The sequence below is a fragment of the Scaptodrosophila lebanonensis genome, unplaced genomic scaffold, assembly GCF_003285725.1.
Source record: "Scaptodrosophila lebanonensis strain 11010-0011.00,11010-0021.00 unplaced genomic scaffold, SlebRS2 tig00000061-arrow-pilon, whole genome shotgun sequence".
In the NCBI taxonomy this organism is placed as follows: domain Eukaryota; kingdom Metazoa; phylum Arthropoda; class Insecta; order Diptera; family Drosophilidae; genus Scaptodrosophila; species Scaptodrosophila lebanonensis.
The window spans coordinates 5,612,902-5,639,235 of NW_022060554.1; the positions used below are offsets into that span (position 1 = coordinate 5,612,902).

Below are 26,334 nucleotides of genomic sequence, written 5' to 3' on the forward strand. Positions count from 1 at the left end.
CGCATCTTTGTGCAAAATTTGGTGTCTCTATCTCTTATAGTCTCTGAGATCCAGGTGTTCATACGGACGGACAGACGGACAGACGGACAGACGGACAGACGGACAGACAGACAGACAGGGCTAGATCGACTCGTCTCGTCATGCTGATCAAGAATATATATACTTTGTGGGGTCTGCCACGCCTCCTTCTGCCTGTTACATTTTTCAGCTCCCGCAAACCTAATATACTCTTGTACATTTCATGTACAGAGTATAAAAATCATGTCAAAAAAGACATTTTCAAATGTTATTTTAAATCGTGCCAAATGGAATAAAGTCGTAAAGCCATATATCAAATTGTTAATTTTCAAACCGTGTTAAACACGTTTTAAAACCGTTTAAAAAAATACCGTGTAAAAACAGAATTAGGTGTACATTTCAATATTCCGCATACGCTGGGTTGCCTCTAAGTTGCTGAGTCCCCCTGCCCTTATAGAATGAAAATTTTTAAATGCAATATTACATTCTCCCCTATCTGAACTCCAACTTTTTTGCAGCATGGCAGCAGCTGGCGAAAACAAAGAGCAAACAACGAATAGCGGCTGCAACAGCAACAACAACGGCTAAACAAAATGTGCGAAATAAAACACGCAAGTGTGACAACAACGAGAATTGGTAAAGCAGCAGCTCTACAAACATAGGAAACAGCAGCCACCAACCCCTGTCCGATTCCAGTGAGAAACTTTGGAACAAAAACAAGGCAAAGGAAACGGAAGTGGCCAGGACATAAACCGCGTGAAAACAGACAAACCACCAAACGGACAGGAAGACAGCCAGGCGGTTGGACAGAGGGCAAGCGGAAAGACAGTCAGACACTGTCACATACCACTCACCCATTAACATGTGCGCAGCCCTAATGGATATGAGCCAGACGTTGGACGCCAACCTGGCATATGCTCCGCTGGATGCATACGAGGTGAGCGGCGATGTTGTGGCCGCCACGCTTAACGCCAGCGCCATCACTATCGGCATCTCCGGCCAGACCAGTAATGGCAGCCAATATGACGGCACACAAAGTGGCCACAACGGCAGCATCGCTGATGACGCGATAGGACATTATGTGCCGGTTGACCAGAGGCCGGAGACTTTTATTGTGTGCGTGATTTTCGCGCTCATCTTCATTGTGGGCGTACTCGGAAACGGCACTCTGGTCATTATATTCTTCAGACATCGCTCCATGCGCAACATTCCAAATACGTAAGTGGGTGTTTTGTATTGATTCGCTGGTCACAGTGGCTCTCTTGCCTCGGCTTCCAGCAGAGCACTTAAATGTATGCTATGATTATTTATTGCCAACACTCACGCATATTTACAGCAGCGAAATGAGTTCTGATCTATGTATATTTTTCTGCTGTGCCTAAAATAGCAAATAAACGACATTTGAAATTCATGGCGTGTCCACGAGTTGAAGCTGTTGATTCAAAGCAAATGTTATTAGTAAGGTAGGTTTGGGTTTAGTATTTCGAATCATTCGATAGCCGCCTGCATGCGTCGAAAAGTTAGTAAGACACGTTTTCTTTGGAGGCGCCACTATGCAAATATAGTATATTTGCTTTATAACTTAAGTCTTAAATGTTGCAAATTACAAAATAAATTGGATCAACTACAATATGTGCGCAGCACGATGAGTGGCTCCGAGACGTTTGTTTCGCATATAATCTAAATAAATTACAAATTCCAATTCAATCAAAACTTTCGCAACACGACAAAATACAATTTGTAGCCAAAAATGTGGAGTCAGCTGTTGCCAGCAGGCGCATACAGACAGAGAAACTTGTAGGGAATCAGCTGTCGATACTATACTGGCTCTGCTGTAGCAGGAGCCCTGTCCAAACTTCTAAGTCTTGCTTCGGCCATGATACATCATGCATGACCTAACAAGCATAACAAGAACCCATAGTGTCTGTCAATAAACGTACAAACACGTATGTACAAATGGAACTACTTGCTCTTTATGCAATCTTTGAATTGAAAAAGGAAAGTGTGTTTCAAGCGCTTAACAATTTACTTTATGGCGTACTAGATTACTATTAAAGTTTTAAAACAACGTCTTTGCCCTTTTGAATGTGGAATATTCGGTTATTCGATTAATTTCGAAGCCTTTCTTTTCAACTGGCCACCTCACTAAAAATCTAAAAGTATATAAAATACTTATAAAACTTTTTTAAAACTTAGTTTCAACGGTCTACAAGTATTATTTTTTAAATCGAATTTAAGAACATGTTTAAGTTTGGTATTAAATGGAAGAATATTTGACTAATAACTGACTAAATACGAAGTATATTGAAACATTATTTAGGTACAAGATCAAAATAAGAATGGGTGCTGGAGTTGTGCGATCTGGACCATTAGGAACTGTTTTAATGGGGTGACTAATTTATACATTTTACCATCAATATGGGTAATTATTTAATTCTTGATATATTTACTATACGTTTTAATCTTGACGAGCAACGATGTGAACGATGTGTTCAGTAGTTAACTAAAACTAATACCAACTTTTATTTTATTTAACATCATTTTTGAGTTTCACCTGAAAATTGTTTGAATAATAAATTACAAAATAGTACAATAATATAGAACTCTACGTAAATTTGATTTCACGACCGAATTCGAAATTCCTAAGTATTTAACTTTCCATCTGCATGTCAAATTCACAGCAAATAAATTATCCAGATCTAATTATTTCAAAATGAAATAATGAACTAATTTGTGAGTATTTTGCAGTACAGTATTTATAATTTTGTGTAGAACTTGGCACACGAGGTACAATGAAGTGGGAGGGACCTGTTTTGTTTCCTCTTCAAATAGGGAGAGACATCATTCACCATCATATTTTTTCGAACGTAGAGAAATTGGGATTGCATAGCCAAGACAATGTGCGTCATTGAATGTTGCTGCAATATACGAGTATAATGCGAGTATTGAATGAAACTTTACGCCAGTGTCCAGTCAACTATGACTAAGAATCGCTTCACTGATTTGTTACTTGCAATTTGCACAAGTTTGGCATGAACTGCCCGGTAATTGCTTTGTGATAACAAACTTTGTGCCTAATTTGGGGGCATTTGGTGACGTTTGTGTACTATATATGTGTGTGAATACCTCGGTCTAGACGCTATAGTCGCCAATTGCAATCAGGCCAACAGCATGCTGTGTAATGATGTCATGTTGGGCATCATTGAGAAAGTGGTGCGGCAGTTTCTATGAAATCTTTAAACAAGTTCATTCTTGGTCACGGTGTCAATGTCAAAGGCATTCGCACATAGGTACATATACTATATAAGTACATATATAGTATATACGCGTGAATATGGTGGAATTTTGAATTTCCAGCTATACTATGTATATTCAGCTGTCAGACCGCGCCACACTTGAGAAGCCAGAACAGCAATTCAACTCGAAGGCACAGCACACTTATACTAGTATGTGGATTTGTGTGCACAGCATTTAAAAAATAAAGGACCACACTTTAAGAATCTCTTAAATCGAGTGCTTTCCAAGTGATTTCACATGTTGGCAAAATCAACGAGCAGCAATCTCAATCGAAATCAAAATCGGAAGCTCAACCGAGGCAGCAAATTTGACGCATTTAACTTACAGTAAATTAAATTTCCTTGCCACATATATTCCAACTTCCAATCCTCCCTCAAATATTTCAGCTACATACTATCCTTGGCGCTAGCGGACTTGCTTGTTATACTAGTCTGCGTGCCCGTCGCCTCCGTAGTGTACACCCAAGAGAGTTGGACGTTTGGGCGCAATGTGTGCCGCATCAGCGAATCGTTCAAGGATATCTCGATTGGAGTCTCTGTCTTCACGCTGACGGCGTTGTCCGGCGAACGGTACTGTGCCATTGTCAATCCTTTGCGCAAGCTGCAGGTGGGTAGAAGCGATTTGTTGAGGCAGGAATCGCAGTATGTTTACACTTTAACTGATGTGACTTATAACTGTGTTGCCCCACAGACCAAGCCGTTGACCGTCTTCACAGCCGTCATGATTTGGGTCTTTGCCATACTGCTGGCCATGCCATCGTTCGTCGTATCCGACCTACAGGAGTACCCGCTGCTGGATAATGCCAGTCTCACCATTAAAGTATGTTCGCCATTTGGCAGGAATCGGACTAATTTGGAGATTTATTCGAAGTAAGTACAGATTGATGAGAGCTAAATGTTCATAAGCTAGGCACCAGGAAATCAATTTGCCACCATTCGCTTCATAAAAATTTATTTATTTTTTAACTGAGATTAAGGAATAGAAATCAGTTGAATTTTATTTGGTTAGGGAAGATTATGGCACAGTATTGTTACAACTATACAGGCTGTGCCGAATTATGATTTCCCATATTTGAAGACTATGCCTTCTATGTCAATCTTATTAGAGGTAAGTTTTTGTCTTTTACATCACCTGTCAGTCAATCCTTCGATCCGTCCATGTATTAACCAAAACTTTCAGGCTTATAAAGGATAAGAAATGGGATAAGCCTTCTTATATTGGCATTAACTAATCGTTGAGGAGATTAGAGTACAGTACAATATAATGAGGGCATGGCTATATACTATAATAGATGCACGGTTACGATACGCAATTAAATGAAATACTTCAAAAAGAAAAGTTGTTTTGTTCTCACAACACGACATCTTACGCGACATGTCCAACTGTTTCCTGACAGTGACACACACTTAGAAACTAATTTTGTGTGAATTAAGTGTCCATCGTCTCTGTCTTGAAATGTACTCAGTGTTATTAGGTTTTATTTATAATTTGCCTATATACTTACACCTCTAATAACAGGGAATGCCACTCTTAAAAACAGATTACATATAGTACTGTCTCAAATGAAAATATTCCCCGTTATTTTAAATTCCACTAGCCTTTAGACTTTGAAGTCTTTTCTGTTGTTGTTATGTTCAATGAACAAATTGAAAGCCGATTGAATTTATTCAGGTCTGCCAGCCAGACTATTTACTGGCATCTTTAATAGTCAAGATAAAAGCTCAGGCCACAAAGGCCATTTGAACATTTTTCTTCCATTCGTGTTCTGCAACTTTGCCTGCTTAGCTATTCTAGGCTTTAAAACATTCGATTGCCGAGCCAATTCAATTACAATTTTATAAATAGAAATAAAACCCACTTTATCTGTAAAATAAATATTTATGCATCTGTGACTGTTGCCATCTTGTCAAGAATCAGTTACCATGGCTAAAGTGTCTTATAGATTTGTGGGAGTGAAAAGGTAGCAACAATTGTCGGAGCAACGACTAGCGTGCTCTTCAAGTGTCACCCACTTTAATTGGCGCTTCTGCCGAGCATTGGTCACAACGATATCTCGGCTTATGTCAACCTGCAGCTCATAAAAATGGCATGCAGCTGTGCCCTTACAAGGCCGACATCCTTCTCGGAATGCTCAGGACGGAAGGCCAGGCAGAGTTTCAGTTGCTTCGTGTGTCGTTCATCGTTGGACGCCCTTATGGCCAGGCCATATGCTTGGCAACAGGATCAAGGGCAGCGACGTCGGTGCTGCTGATAAGAAACTTAAAATTTAATTTAACTTCTCTTAATGTGTCCACGGAGGGAGGACCAGAGTGAAGAACCTGGGGCTCACAACTGTCAGCTGAGGGCTGTGGCTGTGGATACATTGCGCTTCTGCCCGACGCTATGCGATGGCAGCTGTTGGCACATAATCTTCGCAATTTACACACACACGGACGGCTGAGGACCTGGCGCTCAACTGGTTGCAAATTTCGCATTTTACGCGTTAAACCTGTGCTTTTTGTTTTATTGATTCAATGATATTGCCTTCCGCACCTAGGCATCCTGTGTTTTAATGCTATTATAAAATTTGTTATGTGTATGTAAAAGTTGTGGGTCTCTGATTGGTAACCATGTAGAAGCGTCCAAGGAACAGTTTGAAGCTCTGGCTGCTGAGTCAGCGGCAATAAATTGGAAAGCGTCATTTTTGGCCTCGTAAATAATTTAATGTTAATGCATACAAGAATTTTAATAGCCTACAAAGCTGATGTTGAATTACTAAGCATGAAGCTAGGGACATAATCCGCTTACTGAAATTAGAAGGCAGTTTCCCGCAATTGGTAGCCGAAAACACTAGAAATTTGATTCGGAGATTTTGTAGAGTTCCGTTTCGTTCAATTTATGCAGATACATGGTCGTGGCCAAGGCCTCTATTTACTACCTGTTGCCACTCTCCATCATTGGGGCGCTGTACATCATGATGGCCCAGCGATTGCATATCAGCGCCAGAGATATGCCCGGCGAGCAGCTAAGTGTACAGAGTCGCACCCAAGCACGGGCCCGGCGTCATGTAGCCCGCATGGTGGTTGCATTTGTCGTGGGTAAGTGGACGGACACAAACCGTAGACACCATCCCACTAACCGGAGTGCAGTATTCTTTGCTTGCTTCTTTCCATATCATCTATTCGAGCTGTGGTTTCACTTGAACCCAACAGCAAAGGACGACTTTGATCATGTTTGGCACATCATTCGCATCGTGGGATTCTGTACAAGGTAAGCGACACAACCTTAAATTCTTTTCGCTCGCCCGCTTCATTCAATCGCCAGTCTGAAATGCTACCATTCCAATGCAGCTCCCAGTCTCTTAAGTTTTTCCGCATTATTTTTAATTGAAACAGATTATAGTCTGCAGTGGTTGCATTTCCCGCCCTCCCAGCGGAGACAACTTAAGTTTGCACCATGTGCTACGAAAATTATTACTGATGACAGCGCTTTCCGCTTCCCTTTCGAGGTAACTTTGCTTGGGAGGACACTAAAATGCAGTTAAATATGTGCCAGCAATTCGGTTACTTTTTTATTCGGATTTTTCAGCTAGCAAACTAGTTTACGACTTAAATATGCAGCGCAATACCCATTATATGTAAATTTATAAAGACAGAATAATTTTAATGTGTATTAAGAAGCTCCAGAGATGAAGATAAGCAGCCTGTTAACTTAGGGGAATCAAATATAACTGCCACGAATCAATAGCACATGATGCAAAAATAATAAGAAAATGGAATGGAGTCGAGCTGAAACCAATCAATAGGAGTAACAAAAAAAAAAGAAAAGCAAACCCCCGCCGTCAGTTTGTTGGGTCGTACTGGCGGGAACTTACTTCGTCAATTACTTTTCATAGAATTGACTGCTTTGAAATAAATTTTGAAGCCAAGTAGAGAGTACAAAATAATGCAAACTCGTATTACCTAGGGACTAGGAGACTTTGGTCAATATGACGGAGGCATGACATACATATAGGTATATATAGTATACATATATACACACATATCTGATAAGCATGTCCACCTCAGCCGAGAGTATGTAATGTTGTTAGCATTTTCGTTTTTCTTGTGAATTTGTCGCGAAAAATCGTTATATAACGATACCTTTTAAGTTTGTTTTTTGTTTAATGGCATTCATTGTTTAGTAGGCGCTAGTCTGGCAGCGGACATGCTAGTGGGCGTCAGGACAGGAATTTAGTGTAAATATCTCTGCGCAACCGTTTTAAAACTGCTCCAGAAATTACTTTAGAATTTAAAGATGCCAATAATTTGAAAATAAGCAGCTTAAATGTCAAATGGAAATTAAGGAAAAATCATTTGAGCGCCAACTCATGGTGTTGGAGAACTTTTATTGGTGGAAGGTACTATCAACTCTGCAGCCCATGTGGAAATAATAAAAATGGGTGTTTTGCCTACAATCGATGCTCTAACTGAATACGTTTCAAAAGTGATTTTTCAAGTCGATTGTGTACCATTCCACCGTTCGAAATCGGTAAGAACTGCGTGGATAATTTCTAACGTGGACCTTTTTAAAGAATTTCAACATATTTTAGGTATAAAGTCCCTTTTTAGGCCTGGAAATAGCCCAGACCTCAACCCTATTGGGAACGTTTGGTCCATTATTAAGCGAAAAATACTCCGTTATAAGCTCCGTTATTGTAAAACTGAAAGAAATCATTAAATTACTAGGTATAATGAAATTTATACGAAAGCAAACTTAATTACAGATCGTTGTAAAGGCAAGGGGAGGCCACACCCACTATTAAACAAAACACTCATTTTTATAATTAATAAAAACTGAAATAAAATGAGAGACAAGTAATAACTACACTTTAAACATTTTTTGTTTCCCCGTGAACATGTATTTTTTCTGCTTTATTTATATTTATGTCAGCTGGCTTGGGGTTATAATTATCTATTAATTAAAAATGTTCGCCTTGACTCACTGATTAAGGATATATATAAATTTTGTCCTTAATCCTTATGAAACAGACAAAATTTCAGCAACAAAGTATATATATTCTTGATCAGCATGCCGAGACGAGTCGATCTAGCCCTGTCTGTCTGTATGTCTGTCCGTCTGTCCGTATGAACACCTGGATCTCAGAGACTATAAGAGGTAGAGACACCAAACTTTGCACAAAGATGCGTTATGTGTGTACGTTGTGCAAGTTTGTTTTATTTTTTTGATTTCCAACCCACTTCCCCCCTATGGGGGTTTTCCCGATTTTCCATTCGTATTCGCCTATATCTCGAAGACTATAATACATAGGGACACCAAATTTTAGTCCCATATGCCTTATGTGAATACACAGAAAATGTGTATTTTGGAATTTCCCTTCCTCCCCCCTCTCCCCCGCAAATCACGATCTCTAACTCCCGTAATTCTTGGAATTTCAAACTAAAATCCAGTTCGTAATTAATTGTCCGTATGCCAAGTTTCATTATGATAGACCGATTTAACAAGAAGTTATAGCCATAATTATTTGCAGCGGCAGCGCTGCTCACTCGACACGAATTTAGCTTTTTTACTTGTTTTAATAACACTTATAATGATTACAGAAGTTTTCGTAGAATATACTGTCTTCGTCATAAGGTAAAATCTTTTAAAATAATAATGTTATTTGCAGAACTGAAAAATCTCTTTAGTCACTTCAACAATATATAGTTTTAACATAATATTAACATTTGAGTGAAATTTTTTAATACTATTATAATTTTTTTTTTGCAATGAATATAATGACAGCATTGCAAAATAAAATCGGCTTTCTTATGAGCGCGAGTGTATGTACGAGTATTTACATACTTATTAATGGACAAATTTGTATCCATGCTCTATTACAAAGTCAACGTTTATTTGCGATAAGCAACAATCTTTGAGAAAACGGAGACAACCCATCATGCTGCTTCTTAGAACTCTTTAAAATTATTTCCACCACAGATCAAAGACATGCGGAGAAAAACATTTTCCAAATGTTCTAAAAAAAAGATAAATGTATAGATGAAAGGAGATGTGATCTATTCGGGGGAAAGCTAGTTGGCAGGCCCCTTTGTAATTTAAAACAAATGCCAGCAATTAAATTTTTTTATTGCGTTTTCAATTTGCAGCTTCCTCAATTCCTGCGTAAATCCTGTAGCACTGTATTGTGTCTCTGGCGTGTTCCGGCAGCACTTCAATCGTTATCTCTGCTGCATTTGCGTCAAGCGACAGCCGCACATGAGGCAACATTCCACAGCCACGGGCATCATGGACACCAGTGTTATGTCCATGCGTCGCTCCACATATGTGGGCGGTGTGGGTGGCGGCAACATCTCTGGCGTTAACAGAGCCTCGCTGCACATGAACAATATTCAAGGCTCTAGTGTTGGCGGTGGGCGTGGCAGTAGCTTTCATCGTCAGGGCTCGATGCCGCTGCAGCATAGTGCCAGAAATATCAGCAACAACAATACAAATGGAAATGCAAACAATATGCCAATGGGTGCTGCTATAGGAGGAGGGGCAACAGCAGCTGGTGCTAGCGGGCGTGCAGCCATTCTCAGCGAGAAAAGGTGAGGCACGCTCATTGTGCAGCTGCTAGCAGAGGAGGCGGAGGACGAGCAGGAGCACCTGCAGGCCGATGAGCAGCTCTAAATTGTTGGCAAATCGATCTCAATGTGTGTGCTTGTGCTATACGCAGTCATGCATTCACCATTCCACCCATTCACCAATTCACCAATTCACCCATTTACCCATTTACAGTCACTGACCACCATTTTTGATTGTATGCATTTTAATTGAGTGTAATTGTTGTCTTCGGTCCTGAACTAATTTTAAAGCACTCGTCCTGTCCACCTTTTGCGTCTGTCCAGTTCGCACACTACTATATACCTGTTTTGTGCATAGTTTAGGCGCTGCCTCAGACTCACCTTCGAACCAATTTATTGGCAATTGCGGGGCCTAAATAAATATTAGGCTTTTTCATATTCTTGTACAATAAATACCTGCTTGCACAGTTCAACAGTACTTATGTTCGCTCATACTATATACATAATTATTTGTTTTAAACAAACGTACTCTCTATGTGATTTGTTAATTAAGCACTAGACGTAGATGCTAAGCGCATTAAATGTAAATGTATCGGTATCTGTATCTGATTACTGCATAAATATTGACTACCACGTTCACGTAGGTATGTACATACACATAAAGTACAAGTATGTATGTACATATGTATACATATGTGCATGTTCAATAAATAGGCATTTTAAGTACCTATAATTCCTGGCAACTTAATAGCAAACATTAATATATACATATATCAATATAGGCTTAATTAATGTAACTTTTCAGTCGAAAAAGCTATCCACATATGTAAATAAAAGAACAAAAACAAAAAAAGATGCATGTTGTATTTGTTGTTGTTACTTTTCAGCTCGCAATTGTATAAAATTCAATAAAACCAAAATAATAAATAAAATGATTAAAATATGTAGAAAATAACCACCAACTAATTCGTTTAAGAAATTCTATTTATTGAGCCCACGAATACGGCGAAAACGATAGTTGTACGGCTTACAGCGAATAACAGTATAAAATAAATATATTAGTCCCTTTATATCAGCTTTATCTCAATCGCAGAAAGGGTATATCGGGTTTGTGTAGAGGGAGACTCGGAATGACGAGAGAAATCGGTCCAGTCATGTTCGCCCGTCTGTCTGGATGAACGCATGGATTTCGGAAGTGTCTGCAGAGTACTGTAACATTAAATCTTGTTTGATTTTAATTGAACCCAACGCAACAACCTTCCTTATTGAGTTCTTATCCACTCAGCAAGGGAATGCTGTTTACTATTTTGGGATTTTATCCTTGTATCTGTAAATAATATAATTTTATATCATTTATTATTATATTTTTATAGCCAGTACCCAAAGCTTTAGGTACCCCTTTGAACTTTGTGTACAGGGTATAACAATGTATTAAAGGCGTCCTTTATGTCCATATATGATAAGCCGAGTCTAATCGATAAAGATGTAAGCACACCAAACCAGCAAAGGATACAAGGACTTGACTTACCCAGAGGTAGTGTGAAAGAATTGTTTGGTGCAAAAATCACTTTTACTTGTTTGTTTTTAAGGATGTCTGGTATTTGGTCATTTTTAGGTTACTCAAACAGTAGAAATTCTCACTCGCGCGACTTTAACATTTTACTCGTGTTCTATAACTCGATAAATTTATAATTGTAATTATTAATAAATCTGTATATGTATGTGAACGTACGTCTATATATACTGATAAAACGTGATAAGCTTTGTAATAATAATCATGCAAAAAATGCGATTTGCGTTCTGTTTCAATTAAAATGAAATCCTTTATTTACAGCTTCAGCTTAATCAATCGGCATGAGAATGCGCGCACACGATATTAAGGACCATTTAAAGACAGAAACACTGTTGAAGTGCATATCATGCTAATAACGTCAAAATATTTACAAGTAAAATAAATCCCTACCACACTTTTCATGTACAATAAAAATTTTAAAATAAAAAAAATATATCGCACAGGACACATTAATTGCCATTCGACTTTTTCCCTATGATTATGATCTATTAAAATCAAGGTAAGCTTGCATAACTCACGAGTTACTATTGGACAACAACAATTAATGGAATCTGTTTTCAGATTTTTGTGTAGATTAGTTTGTAAATTTCACTCTTGCACTACTCGCATTGAGAATAGTTGCTAATTTACCGCCGTAAGGCTACCAATATACGAATAAATATATACAAATACTAGCAGGTCTTGCCCGTTTTTGCTGGGCTCAGTATGTGTGCTTACAATTATAAGTTTATTTACTATATGAAAAGACATACTTTTCCGGCAGAAACTTTAGAGCAAATTACATTGGTACGATTGGAGAGCTAGGTCATAAAGTACAATAAATACCATGTATGGTAAGGGTTATAATTAGTTCAAGTCATTTCTAGAATTAAAAGCTGAACAATTTGGCAAAGTTATTTGGTCAACTTTTGCAACTGCACAACATTTAAATGAGCATACAAACATATCTATGAATGTTCATTATCATAATTATTTCTTCTAGTTTTAAATGAAAAGTTACGAAAATTCAGTTTACCTTGTACTCTTTCTCAGAGTATATTAACCAAGTTTAAACTTAATCAGATTTCTAATTTTCTAAAACCACTTCTTATTGCTCACCCACACTTTGACAGAAAACTTGTGTGCAAATTTCAGCGTTCTAGCTTTCTCTTGCCGTTTGGGCTGTGGGCTGTTAACGCGGTATCTTTTGTTTCCCAACATTTTTTTCAAGAAAACTCACATACTTCAGTTCCTAAAAAAAAACCTTAAAAACCCAATTATACTGTTTTTCTTGTGATTTTTCTGAGAGAATGCTAACTAAGTTTAAATTCGATAGGTTGAAAAATGCGGACTTTTCATACAAACTTTGGATACTCAAGGATACTTGAGTCCAAATTTCAGCTTCAGCTTTGGTGTGTTGATCACCAATACTTGTATATATAAAACAGTTTGTCCTAACTGACCGATTAAATTATATAGCTTATTTAGAAAAATACAATTATAGAAATTAAGTGGTCTTGTTTTAGTTGCAATGATTAATATGCAAGGTTTGATTTCCTTGTTTCTTCCTTGTTTCCGCTGTTGTTCAAAAGTTGTAACAAATTAATAGACCTAATTGGCAAATCTTATTTCTGACAAGACGAAATTGAATTATTTACGAATATTATCATTTATATGTAGTCACTGGCATCTAATATGATTAATGATAATTAGTGTGTGTGACACTTTTGTCTGGAAACATTATTCAAATAAGCAAACCGAATTAAAATGAAAGCCACCTCATTGCAAGGATCTCTTCTCCATTTAGAAGATCCAGTTCGTGCCCAATCAACACAAGAGAATCAAATAAGAAGACTGTTGCTTGCCACCAAAAGGAGGAGGGTAATATGCTCGTGTTGTAAATACCTCAAACTACGAACAATTTACATATTTAGTCAAAGCCAGAAGACAACGAAAGACACACACTCCCACACATATGTACAAGTAAGAGTTCAAACATGTGGGAACCACAACACAAAATTTCATTATGTGGCTTGTCAAAGTATAAAAGGCAGCGGCAGCTTACGGCATCCGCACGATATGGCGAGACAAGCACAAGTATGTAAATTGGTTTAACACGCAGCGTAGCAAAAATGAGTAGGAGATAAAAGTTATTGGCATGTAATAAATGTTTGAAGTCAAAATTGGTAATCTTGACCAAACGCCCAGGTCACTGGAATGACTAGTCAGCCATGGCCAGGTTTGTTTCCGGCCCGACGCCCCGCTACAGTAAATCACGGCCGAAATGGCATATCGATTCCGGATATGAACACTCTGCCACATGTCTCTGTAGCTGTAGCTGTCGCAGACGCAATCCGACACAATGCCGGAGACCATAAAGCATTTAGGTACGAGTATTGGGGCTATCCAATCCGGGCCCGGATACATCGGCATTCAACTAGTTTGAACACTGTTCAACACCATAACCAAATGTTGTTTGTGCTGACTGCAGCATGCTACCAAACACAGGTCAAAGGGCACGAAATTTATGTAGCACCTGGCCTACTCGTTTATGTAAATTCGTGCACCCAGAAAAAAAGGCCTTTGCCTTGCTACGCATTTTCAGCTTTCCTTTTCCATCCAACATTCTACCGACACCACCATTTAAATCTTACTTCTACTTTCACTTCCCACAGCTACACATCGCACTCTAAACAATATACAAGAGGTCTTTATACATACTATATACTAAACGGTTGTCTTCAAAAAAATATATTTGATTTGGGCGACTCCTAAGCAAGTCCAAATAAAGGTTTCTCTTCATAGCCAAATGGATTTTTTTCGAAAATGTAAAAATCGCGTGGTTCCAAATCTGAATACGGGAAGGGTCAAAATGAGATATTTTGTCAAAAAATCGGTCACAAGAGTCGACGGATGAGCCCAATTTTTGGTTATCAGTCAACTTGTGCGGGACAAAGCAAGAACCAAACAGAAGAATTGTTCGATTAAAATTTGATATATATTGACATACTTAACCCCATTTTTATTAATTTCACCTTAAATTTTGGACAAAATGGATGCAATTTTTGGACTGCATCTTCGATATTGGATGGTCATCATGTTTGTCAAAATCCAAGTCTTCACGACCATTCTTGAATCGCATTGTATAAAAGATTTATCCAGTTTAAATCGATTAAAGAACCGCCCCTGATCTTGTTGACGGAAAAACAAAACGTTATTACTCTAATTTTCTTTCTTGTTCTCCATATAATTGTCGCTTACATATATGTATGACAATGTATTTGTATTAAACATACAAATGGCAACAAAGATTTCCCAATTAGTTTACATTTTATAAACTTTAACTTTTGCTTAAAGCGGTTAGAACTTTGATCTGCATCGCGAATTAATAATTTAGGTTAACTTCTTGATTTACATTTTGGAGCAAAATATATTTCTCTTACTTTATAAGCCATATACTGTATTTTAAAATAATAAATATAGTATATTGCAAATAACCCAGCCCGCACTGTTCTTTCATTGTTTTGGATATATATTCATTTTCGCCGAGCGTTTTTTCTCTAGGTGTTCTGGAGTTGGGCTGGTCATTCGATTTGGTCAAAGAACTGACCACAATACGACACTGATTGGCAGCAAACATGGCTAAATACATAGCCAATTCCGAGGGCCTACCTGCTACACAATTAACTAATTTTCTGGCTGACTGCCGAGCCAGTTTTGTTGATAGTTTATGGTGAGCCAAAATGTATGCTATGAAAATCGAAGCGGTGTGGAAAGGCAATTAGCATAAATATTACGTGTGTGAGGGTGCCAATTTATGGGAGAGGTGGATGTGTGGAAGACACCTTCGATTTTATGAACCCAATAAAATTCAAACCGTAAGTGCGATTGCCAGACAGTATCTCCTGTAAGGATAAATTTGATTATCTTCCATAAAATACACTGTAAATCGTCGGCAGATGTGTTTACACAGTCGAAGTTGTTGGGTAAACGTAAATCAAGTGTTAATGCACCTGCCAAATGAAAGCACGCCACAACTGCGTGCAATAGAAGTTTTGCATAAGCAGATGAGACGGAAGCGGAAGCAGCTGCGAAATTTGGTCAAGCCGGAGATACAAGGGCATACAAGGGAAGTGAAGTACAAGTAAATTGTGCAAGGCATGTGTCAAATCTCCTGAGAAACTTTTTGTTTAATGAGACTGTCAAGCACGCCTAGGACATGGAGCAGATATGTGGCATAAAGGACTCTCCAGACCATACACATTCACAAGCAAGAGCTGCAGCTCTCAAGCGGCCATAAGTGATTTATTGGGGTTCATAATTTCAGAGGCACCAGCGGCGCCTGTTGCCATCTTCGCCCGTTATGGTATTGACAGCAGGACAATAACTAACAATTACTCTGGGAGGACTGAACTAGAAGGGCGTGCTGTTCTTAAGGTTCATGTCCTTACGCATTCATAATTTCTCATTATGTATGAATGTACATGCGTGTATAGGCGTCTATAAACGCCTGCTGGCAGAACCTTTAGCATGAGAATTAGACGATGCTTGTGAGCTGAGTAGAAGGCATCCTACATATTTTTGTTTTTTATGTTGAGAAGACACGTAACACACAGTTGCATATCCTCCGTCGTTTTGGCCAAAGATTACGTCTTTATGTTATTGTAGTTGCGTAGCATGCTATTCCTCCAAGTGTCCCACCCCGTCAGGCATCTCTCGCAATTCCATGGCTGCCTCTTCTGCCATGTGTTGTCTTTTGTGCTTTGGTCACTTTGATTATGTTGTTGCCTTTCCTTTTTGTTAATTGGGCGAAGAGGCTAAGCTGTTGGCCGTAAGTAATGTGAACAAGACCATAGCTACGGGTGCAGGATTGAGGACTTCGTTGGGGCAACATGCCGCACGTGTTGTTTTATAGACAACAAAATAAGCAAATCATTTGTGCCTTTTTATGTTCATGTCCATTCATGTTGGCACATCCTAAACGTATTTCGCTTCTTGATGGGCATAATTGTTTTCGAGATATTTATAGCGGATATCGCACGCTCTCTGTGATCCTTTGACTTCGCATTAATGCGGGCTCTTCTTTTTCCATTCATTTAATTGAGCTATATCTGGGCTCATATATTTTCATTGTTTGCCAAGGCATTAAAGCATGTGATATACGTATGTATATTTTAATGAAAAACACAATTTATCAAGCCCATCTCAGAGCGTATACGAAAAGGAAAACAAACAAATATAAAAACAGGTTGTCGAACAGTCAAACAATCTTTCAAGAAGCATTATGCTCGAGGAGTGAATTTCGTTCATTTTATATGAATTCCAAAAATTCCATTTATTTTTCCATCAAATTTAAATCAATTTTTATACAAATGTCCACAATTTTCACGAAAAAAGGTCAACACAAAATTAAATATGTAAAGAATTCCGACACTGGCCCAGTTATTATTGGGAGAGGAGGGGCAATAAAACCCACTGGAAATCGGACAGAAATACAGTCAATAATTCAGCATGCACTTGAGAGGGAAGGGTATATAAACATTAAAACATATACATATGTAGTATGTGCGCCACAATAGAATCACATAAATATGTTCAATGAATGAATATACCTGCCTTATACATACACGGACAAAGGCAACTTCCAAAATGTTAAATAATGTGGCATTTGATACTTTAATTTAAAAAAATTTCAACAATTATGAACATGAATTTGTCTTAAAGTGGCCATTAAACATTTAAGAGGCAACATAACCATCTTTCTTGTCTTCGTAACCTTTTTCCTCGTCTACAAATGCGATTAGAAGCGTCCTAAGCTGGCTTAAATGCAAAGTGCGTTTATTTTATGCCAGCCTGAGTGGTTACAGTGGAAAAAATGTAATCTTACAGTACACGAGAGGCATAACCTTGGAATGGGGCAATGCCATCATAATATGGCAAAAGTTTTCTCAATTTGATTTCTGTGTCTTAAAAAACAAAAAGTTGTTCTTTCTGAGTCATATTATATATAGCTATATGCTATAGTGATCAACATTATTTGTCTCCGTTTTCTTAAATATGTATAACGTATGGTGAAGGGTATGATAATCCTGTAGTTGGCTCAAATACTGAATAGGCACTTCTTTATTTATGTAAATTTAAGGTATAAAGACTCATATACAAGTATCTCAGTAAAAGATAATAAATAATAAATTCATGCATGAACTATATACAAGTATATATTTATTCGATAATAAAACATTCAAACATTTTTTAAATTCATAACAATATTTAATGTAGAAGTAAAAGTAAAAGTTAAAAACGATTGAAGGAATGCTACGGGGACATGGAATTGGAGGAAGCGTTTCAGTTACGCTAAATCTATTGCTGATTAAACTAACTACAAAACTGCAGAGCCCACTGTAACGGCTATACAATTTATTCAATGGTTGTTGTCACTTACTTCGGGTAACTGGGCCTACCTGTGTCAACAACAGCAGCCATACAAAAAAAAAAAACCAAAAAAAAAAAAAAACGTAATTAGTCAACAGCATTTGCGTTCAGATGGTGGCGTTGCCGCATTATTTGGCATTAATGAGATTTGTCGTTCATGGCAGAGAGAGTGGGGGACAGCAAAACTGAACGGACGTTGAGCTAAATGGGGAGCAACAGCTGTGAATATATTGGTACAGTTCACATAAGCTCCATCACACACACAAAATATAGACACACACCATTGCTTCATATGCAGCCACTTTATTTTTATGCGTGAACTCATTTCAATATTTGGTAAACTCTTTCGGCAAAGCGAAAACTTTTACAATACTCGTGAATGGGTGTCGAGTATTTGTTAGTTGGGTCGAGTATAAAGCCATTGAGAGTCAATCGGCCATTATGTCGGAAGTGCGTGGTATACTCATATGTAACCATTGCGGACTAAGCCAAGGGCACTACGGAATCGGAAGCAAAGAAAAAACAGGCATTCCAATTGGCGTCCTCGGCACACGAATGTTGGGATCTGGTCTTTACTTCTCCCCTTTTACTTTCCACTAAATTGATTTTGAACTTTAAGCGTATTGCAAAAACTACGGCACAAACATACATAACTCTATTTTTTGTTTTTAGGATGGGGAGATATGGGACTTGACTCTGCTTTTGCAAACTATTTCTGCTGACTCGATGAATCTCTGCCACTGACTTACAGCTGCGCTCTCGGCTGTTGCCTGAGGCCTGTCCATGCTTCAGTTGCTATAAAAAATGGCGAACTGCGCACAATTTCCGCTGTGTCTTTGTATTCATACTTTATCCTCTTCCTCCTCCCATTTGGCTACTGTCCAATGTGCCTCGTAAAGGACCTCCTATCTTCTTCGTTGCCTACGCCGAAGCAGCACCCTTGGTAACCCATTGAATTGTTTGTATTTTTTACGATTATCGCTCAGTGTTTTTTGGCCATAATAAGGCCGCTTGCGGCTTTCACATTTGAATGTAAGTGCAAACATTTGTTCGCCCTTGTCTTTACGTGCGTCCACTGATGGCGCTGATGGCATTACCAGGACTTTTGCAAGTGCTGCTCAAACAAGAGCCAGTCCTCTATTCGAATTATAAACGTAATCATAAATGGCGCATTTCGTAAGCGTTTGATTGATTAGCTGACAGCTGCTGTCAGTAACAGCCAGACAGTTGTTTTTGAACTTTGTTGGTTTATCATTTGGAAGTATTGACAATGATATGACACCTATATACATGCATATGTATATTGAGTACGAGTACAGGATCAGAATTGAGTCGTAAATGCTCAGCAATGTCCTCAAACCCTAAACAGCCCAAGTTCCCGCAACACACCTAACACTCAAGGCTTAATTTGACACATTTGTATCGAAACCGTTCGTGTCATTGCAATGACATGCGGATATCTGTTTGTATATATCCCTTCTCTGGCAGCTACATAGACGATAAAAATCTACATTTTTAGAGCTACTATAGAAAATTTAAAGAAAATTGTATTTCATTCATCATAAATCAAAAAAGAAAACCCAGTAATGTTTACGTATTCACGTCAATTTATATATTATTACCGTCGATTTTTATTGCACAGCAAGCCTTAGTAAATATATAGTATGCAATTATTGTGCTTTCAGGAGCTCTCATTACATCATCATTAATGGGCGTAAAAAATAGCATTATTTCTACACGCACGTAGACTGCGCTCACAAAATACGAGTACACATAGTAAAAATACATGGACAGTAGCTCACAGATAATTGATCCAGTGCTTTAATTAACCTTTGAATCGATATTTCTCCGAACTTAGGTATTTATAATATGAGAAATAAGAAATAACCTTAAAACTTTAGTATTCGGTGTGATAGTCCTATTACTTCAACACAGTTTTAATACCATGTTGCATCGAATCGACGAATTTTTGGGTCGATCCTAAGAAATCCAACTCCTCTTTAAGGGAATTGAAGAAGTCTTTCATTAGACCTAGCCCTTCAGACCTAGCCCTATTCACTAAGCCCAAAGTTGTGCTTGGGGGACAGAAATATTCATCATATGAGGTGGCTATTACGGTGAATATTTTTTAAGAGGTTGAAGAGGTGGGAGCATCGCTGTGTGTGTGTGGGTGTGATCAAACACTTATATATTTAAAGGCAAAAACATTAAGACAAAGCAAAGTTATCTGAAATTCATTGCATTCTGTACCATCGCCTAAGACTGTTGTCGACTATTGACTATTGTGAATATTTTTAGAGCATATTAATTTTTTATACCCTGTACCCGTAGGGTAAAAAGGGTATATTAGGTTTGTGCAAAGTATGTCACATGCAGAAGGATGCATCTCCGACCCTATAAAGTATATATATTCTGAATCAGCATGACGAGAGAAATCGATCTAGACATGTCCGTCCGTCTGTCCGTCTGGATGAACGCAAGGATCTCAGAAACTTTAAAAGCTAGAATAACCAAAGTTGGCATCCAGATTCTCCTATGTCCGAGAAAGGACGAGTTTATTTTTTTTTTTTTTAATTTTCCCCCCCTTCCCCCGCTACAGATTTTCGTCAATAGCGTCCACATTTCAAATGTTACCTAAACCAAACTTTGCACACATATTTAAAATATTAAATTAAAAAAATTAAAATAATTATCTATTGTTGTTCAAAATTTTATTTAATTCGGTCAATTCTAAGAAAAGTTATTAGCAAAACTAATTCTCCCACAAACTGCAGCAACAAGTTCGCTCTTCTTCTTCCTCTTTTTGCTGCTGCTATGGGCGCATATAACTCAGTGACGGAAGTTTACATGGGTACAGGGTATTACACTGTCGGGCTTGCTCGACTGTAGCGTTCTCTCTTGTTTGTATTAGTTTCTAACATTCATATGAATGAATAGTGGACTACACTTTATATATATTGATTTGGAATCAGCATGAATCCAAATCATGATTTTTGACATGGCTCTGTCTCAACAACAACTTCTCCCACAATTTCAAAACATCGCGTTTAAAAATGCCACCATCGCGACGCTTCATTTTGACTGACATAGGTAATATCTATGCAGACGAATAGTACAATAATATATGTCTTACGACCTTTCGGTAAGGCATAGTTAGGGTATACGAGTATACAAAGGTCGGGCGCAGACGAAAAACCCATTTAGCTCGTCCTTAATTGCATTTATTATTATGATCTTAAGAAGGCATTTGCCTATAGGATTAAGTTAATGTTGCTTTGAGCAACTTTTTTAACTTTTAAATTCTTTGTAATAATGTGGAAAATTATGCTGCTTGAAACTTTTCATCTGTCAAAGCCACGTATGAAATATTAGTTTTAGGGTGGATGCAGTCTCCTACTGGAACTCTTACTTTGACAGTTTGTTGTTCTTTTCAACCTGTGCTTAAGACTAACAAATCGCGCCAAAATTTAACTAAGGAAAGTGAGAATTTCAGCCTCAAAAATTCAAACGTAGTTTACGGTCGTATGTTGTTCGTACATTTCCCAAATATTTAGTGGCTGCTTTAAAAGAAATTCTGCTTTCTGACTGCCTTCTCGGGTATTTGCTTGCCACCAGGCCGATTTTCAATCTTCGGTGTAGAAATGTATACAAGTTGCTCAACATTTAGAAGGAGTATGCGTACATGTATTCATATGTACAAGTACTTATCTATGTAGTATTTAGTCTGTTGAAAGTATACTCAAGCTTTATCTCGCAGCTTTATGGCAGACGCACACACCGTACGCATGTTAGCGCGCGATAAACATTCGCTCCAGCGCGCAGGAGCAGGATTGAGGCAGCAGCCGCATTAAGCCCAGCCAAAGTTTTAAGCATTGCTTGGTGACTACGGCTATGGGGGCTCACACTTTGCGCTTTTCATTTTCCGGCGCTGCATTTAGTTTGTAAGAAATTAAAAGTTTTACCTTGATGCCAAGGTTTTTGGAGCTGACGCTGCCAAATGCGATTTCACTCAGCCGCTGATTGGAGCACCGTGCAACTAGTTGTGGGTAAGTTCTATATTGTCAGAGATTGTAAATAATTAATCTACACCAACTACAGAAGCAGTCGATGAGAGGCTAATTAGTTGCAACCGGATCTGCGCTGCTTAAACAATGACAAGAGGAAGAGCTATAGCTGGAACTTGCCTCATTTTCAATAAAGTCAACAACTAATGCTGTCTAAATAAACTGAACCATGAACTTCAATTGCAAGTTGGATCAGATTGGCGCAAAAGTTGTGATTTTTATTGGCAAAGCTTAAACTTTAAGTCAACTCTACTGTGAAAATGCTTACACGAAAAGTTCGCCAACAGTTCGATGGTGAGGCAAGCGCCGACTTTAGAATAGTTGCCAACTAGAGTGAAGCGGAGTGGAGTTTTTAGAAAACACGTTGGCAAGGGAACAAACCAAGTCGCCGCGGGTGCACTTCTTCAGGAGATGTGTTTGTATCGCACTTTAAAGGATAAAGTTTTGCTTGGCTTTCGCATGGAGTCTGCAGAACGTTTCAAGTTTCATGTTGAGTTTACTAATGTAAATAGTTTATTAATCTTCTGCCGTAAGTGTATGATTTGGCAGGATGATATACTCGTTTCCACCTGAAGACCTGAGCAATTGGAAGCATTTTTTATACACTTTGTGTCACTGAAAAGAATACTCTTCTATGTTTGTAAAAAATAACAAGTGAAGAAGCTAAATACTCTGTACATATGTGTAGAATAATACTAGAAATTAAAACAAGATAGAACGCTACAGTCGAGCAAGCCCGACAGTAAAATAGCCTGTACTCTCCACAAAAAGGAAAAATTAAAAAAAAAAAAATTAAATTATTAAAAAAAATGAATGAATTAATTAATTAAAATAATTAATTGAATTAAATTAGAATACATGTTTATGTTCAGTTTAAACAGCATACATTTACATCACGTACCTATGCGTGTTTATATGCGTGTATGTATGCAGCACAAAGTTGAACCAAAGCAGCAACAACAACAACAGCTGCGGGCAGCGCTGGCGACAGAGCTGCAGGCAGCGCATGAGCAGCGATTTTACTTATGGCTATAACTTTCTTCAGAATTGACCTATCATGATGAAATTTGGCACACGGACACATTAGTACTAACTGGATGTACATTGATTTTAAAATTCCGAGAATTACGGAAGTTATAAGAAAAAATACGAATTGCGTGGAGTGGGGGGGTGTATCATAAAAATAAACAAACTCGTTCTGCCTAGGGCTTATAGGAACCTTGATACCAATTTTGGTTATCCTAGCTCTTGTACTTACTGAGATCCTTGCGCTCATACAGACAGACGGACAGACAGACAGAAGGACATGGCTATATCGACTCGTCTTCTCATCCTGATCAAGAATATATATACTTTGTGGGGTCAGCCACGCCTCCTTCTGTGTGTTACATACATGCGCACAAAACTAGTATAGCCTTTCACCCTTTGGGTACAGGCTATAAAAAAATGTAAAACAAAAATTGGAAACAAGTAATGAAATTGAAATTTTACAAAAAAATGTTGATCGATTATACCTCTTTGGGTTTTTGAAGTCACGTAAATGGTGTATACCTGCACATATAGTAGTAGTACATGAAATGTACAAGAGTACTTGTATAGTAGTATATTAGGTTTACGGGATGTGCAAAATGGAACAGGCCGAAGGAGGCGTCGCAGACCCCACAAAGTATATTTAGGGACAAGGAGCGTCTACTTACCAAATTTGGTTAATAAGCGCTCAGCCGTTCCCGAAATCCAGGCGTGAATCTTAACGGACTGACAAACAAACGGACGGATCGACGGACAGACGGACGAACATGCCCAGATCGATTTTTCTCGTCATGCTGATTAAGACTATAAATAGTATACTTTATGGGGTCGGAGGAGCTTCCTTCTGCTTGTTACATACTTTCCAAAAACCAAATGTACCCATTATACCCTTCAGGTAATGGGTATAAAAATGAAGTAAGTTAATAAAAATGCATATTTTTATTCCAATCTGTACTGTTTTATGCAGTCAAAATAATATTAATAAATATCGAATCCGAAGGCAAATCAATATCTCATTTCTATTTGGTCTATTGTCATTGAAATACACACACCTGTGTTTGTAAGTACGTGTGCCCTTCCTAAGGAATCCCATATCGTGTTAATTAATTTACAACTAATGTGCTGAGTTCACTTTGACAAGTTGGCTAGCTGTCGTCCAAGTTAGAACGAATTAACGAGTTAATCAAGTCCATAATTACTAAATAGAAAGTTAGCATCATTAGCGTCAGACTAACGACTGGCAACTGGCGTCTATATAAGCGTAGGAACTGGGTGTAAATCAGTCTAAACAGCGATGGTAAAAAAAATGGAGAGAAAGCTATCTACGACTAAAAAGGGCGTTAAAGAGGACAAACACTCCTTTAGAATCTACGTGCTCCGGATGGCCATTGTCCAAACTTTCTGGGAGTACACAGAACGCACCAAGGTGAGCGGCATGTGGCTACTGCGCCAAAATCGCACGGAAGGACTCTCGAGGTGGGTGCTAACAACTCAGTTTTAGACCGCACAATGCGATAACGTTCCAGATCACAGATTCATTTGGGCATCGGTACTGTTGCAGCTGCTGCTATTGAGCATTTACCTGACAATGCTGCTATGGCTCAAGTTCTATTCGTATCCTATTCTCAATACTATTTCCAATGATTTATCTATTACGGACGTGGCTTTTCCTGGAGTCACAATTTGTAGTCCCAAGGTGGTAAACATGGAGCGGGTGGAGCGCTTTGTCAATACGCTGTAGGTTTGAAAACCCTCATATTTTCAAGCTTCAACCCTGAAATATAATTTTTATAGCAACATTCCGCCTGAGTATGACATTAGCGATGTAATCGCCGGCTTTGAGTTTTTAAACGCATTCACGGACCAAAGCTTCCAGCCACCCCCCCACGAGAGCTATAAGATCACTGATGCCGTGCTAACAATCAACAATGTATCCACCTGGGAGGCTGCTTTAGCTGTCAGTCCCGGTTGCGCAGACTTCGTGAAGCGCTGCTTTTGGGGTTTTAGTGAATTCCCCTGCAATCAGAGTCATGAGTATTTATCCTTCATACCTACAACTGCCTACTTGGGTCCCTGCTGCTCCTTCAACTACAATCCTCGCAATACCAGCTTTGTACCCTTTTCGGCAAACATCTTCGGCATGGATGGGGGGCTAACCTTTATAGGCACCGAAGGCTCGGAGCGAAATCTGAGCACCGGCTTGATAGTCCTGGTGCACCATCCCATGGACTATGTCACGGAATCCGCTGCATCGGTCACTATAACTGCTGGTTCGGAGAGCTTTGTGGAGGTCTCGCCCACGGTCCAAAGCTCCTCGGCCGAGGTGTTAGAGCTGTCACAGCGTAAGCGGGATTGCCTCATCTCCGATGACGTGGAGCTTCGAAATTATCGGCAGGCAGCCTGCATGCTCTCCTGTCAGACGGAGGCCATATTCAGCCAGTGCGGATGTCATCCTTATCTGCTGCCCATTGTCAACGATAAATACAAGGAGTGCAATCTTAACGATACGTTTTGCTATTCAGATAACTACGGTACGTATGCGTGATGGTTTTGGTGTAGTTTGTCATTGTCAGACCGCAAGCGCTTAAGCAAAGTGAACGTGCTCTCATCCCCAAGTCCAGCCCCATTCCGCCACATCATGTCGGTTGCAATTTTTATGCTCAACCACACACACACACTCATGCAAATGACGACGTTGGCGCCTCGAGTCCGCTGCACTGTTTACTCGTGTTACATAATTTATATTAAATATTCAAGATATTCACGTGCTTGGTGTTCTGGTGTCTGCAGCAGACACCGCAGCAGCGTGTGTATATATACATATCTATACAAATGGCTGACATTCTTCATCAGGTTCTCCCATTAAGCTTGCTTTACTATGAAAATTCCTGACACTAAAATGTTCCTCCCCTGCAGATAACTTTAAGAGCGTCCGTTGCGATCAATGCCTACCAAATTGTTATGATGTGACCTACTCCACGCTATCCTATAAAACGGACTTAAACTTGCACCAGTACTCTGTCAGCAACCTATAGTAAGATAACATAGAATATAACAATGGATTTCCTTTAAATAGTCTCTTTTTAGTACGCCAGACTTGCTAACCAACGACAGCTTTGTGTTGCGCGTCTATTTGGCGAAGCAAGTAGTGCCTGCCATACGCAAAGTAACTGTCATGTCCTGGACCGGTCTGCTCTGTAGGTATATATAATGATCTACATTACTCAGCTTTACCTGGCTGCTTTTGTTTTGCAGCCGATTTGGGTGGCATTTTCAACTTGTGCCTGGGACTGAGCATGATTTCAATTGTGGAGTTCTTTTACTACTGCACATTTCGGTTGCACAAGAACTACAAATTACAAAAGGTTTTAGTGTCTAAGCAAGCGTGGCAATAGAAAAC

The 26,334-nt window shown here is 38.8% G+C and overlaps 2 protein-coding genes across 2 annotated transcripts; both read left to right on the forward strand.

The window, feature by feature from the left end:
- The first annotated feature begins 880 nt into the window (after positions 1 to 880).
- LOC115624813 (neuropeptide CCHamide-2 receptor) lies at positions 881 to 9,885 on the forward strand. Its single transcript, XM_030519659.1, has 6 exons — positions 881 to 1,236; positions 3,702 to 3,921; positions 4,006 to 4,184; positions 6,199 to 6,392; positions 6,444 to 6,564; positions 9,441 to 9,885. Exons 1-6 carry the CDS (start codon positions 881 to 883, stop codon positions 9,883 to 9,885), a joined length of 1,515 nt encoding a protein of 504 aa, XP_030375519.1.
- A 14,355-nt stretch (positions 9,886 to 24,240) lies between these two features.
- LOC115624871 (sodium channel protein Nach) lies at positions 24,241 to 26,329 on the forward strand. Its single transcript, XM_030519715.1, has 6 exons — positions 24,241 to 24,410; positions 24,468 to 24,671; positions 24,729 to 25,465; positions 25,851 to 25,968; positions 26,022 to 26,131; positions 26,190 to 26,329. The coding sequence occupies exons 1-6, from the start codon at positions 24,241 to 24,243 to the stop codon at positions 26,327 to 26,329; spliced, it is 1,479 nt and encodes a 492-aa protein (XP_030375575.1).
- The last annotated feature ends 5 nt before the right edge of the window (positions 26,330 to 26,334 follow it).

Excerpts from the sequence above, each read along its gene's own strand:
- LOC115624871 (XM_030519715.1), top strand. The coding sequence starts at position 24,241 with ATGGAGAGAAAGCTATCTACGACTAAAAAGGGCGTTAAAGAGGACAAA. Across the intron at positions 25,466-25,850 it reads TTGCTATTCAGATAACTACG|ATAACTTTAAGAGCGTCCGT; the intron begins GTACGTATGCGT and ends CCTCCCCTGCAG. Across the intron at positions 25,969-26,021 it reads TACTCTGTCAGCAACCTATA|TACGCCAGACTTGCTAACCA; the intron begins GTAAGATAACAT and ends GTCTCTTTTTAG.
- LOC115624813 (XM_030519659.1), top strand. The coding sequence starts at position 881 with ATGTGCGCAGCCCTAATGGATATGAGCCAGACGTTGGACGCCAACCTG. Across the intron at positions 3,922-4,005 it reads ATCCTTTGCGCAAGCTGCAG|ACCAAGCCGTTGACCGTCTT; the intron begins GTGGGTAGAAGC and ends GTTGCCCCACAG. Across the intron at positions 6,393-6,443 it reads GGTGGTTGCATTTGTCGTGG|TATTCTTTGCTTGCTTCTTT; the intron begins GTAAGTGGACGG and ends ACCGGAGTGCAG.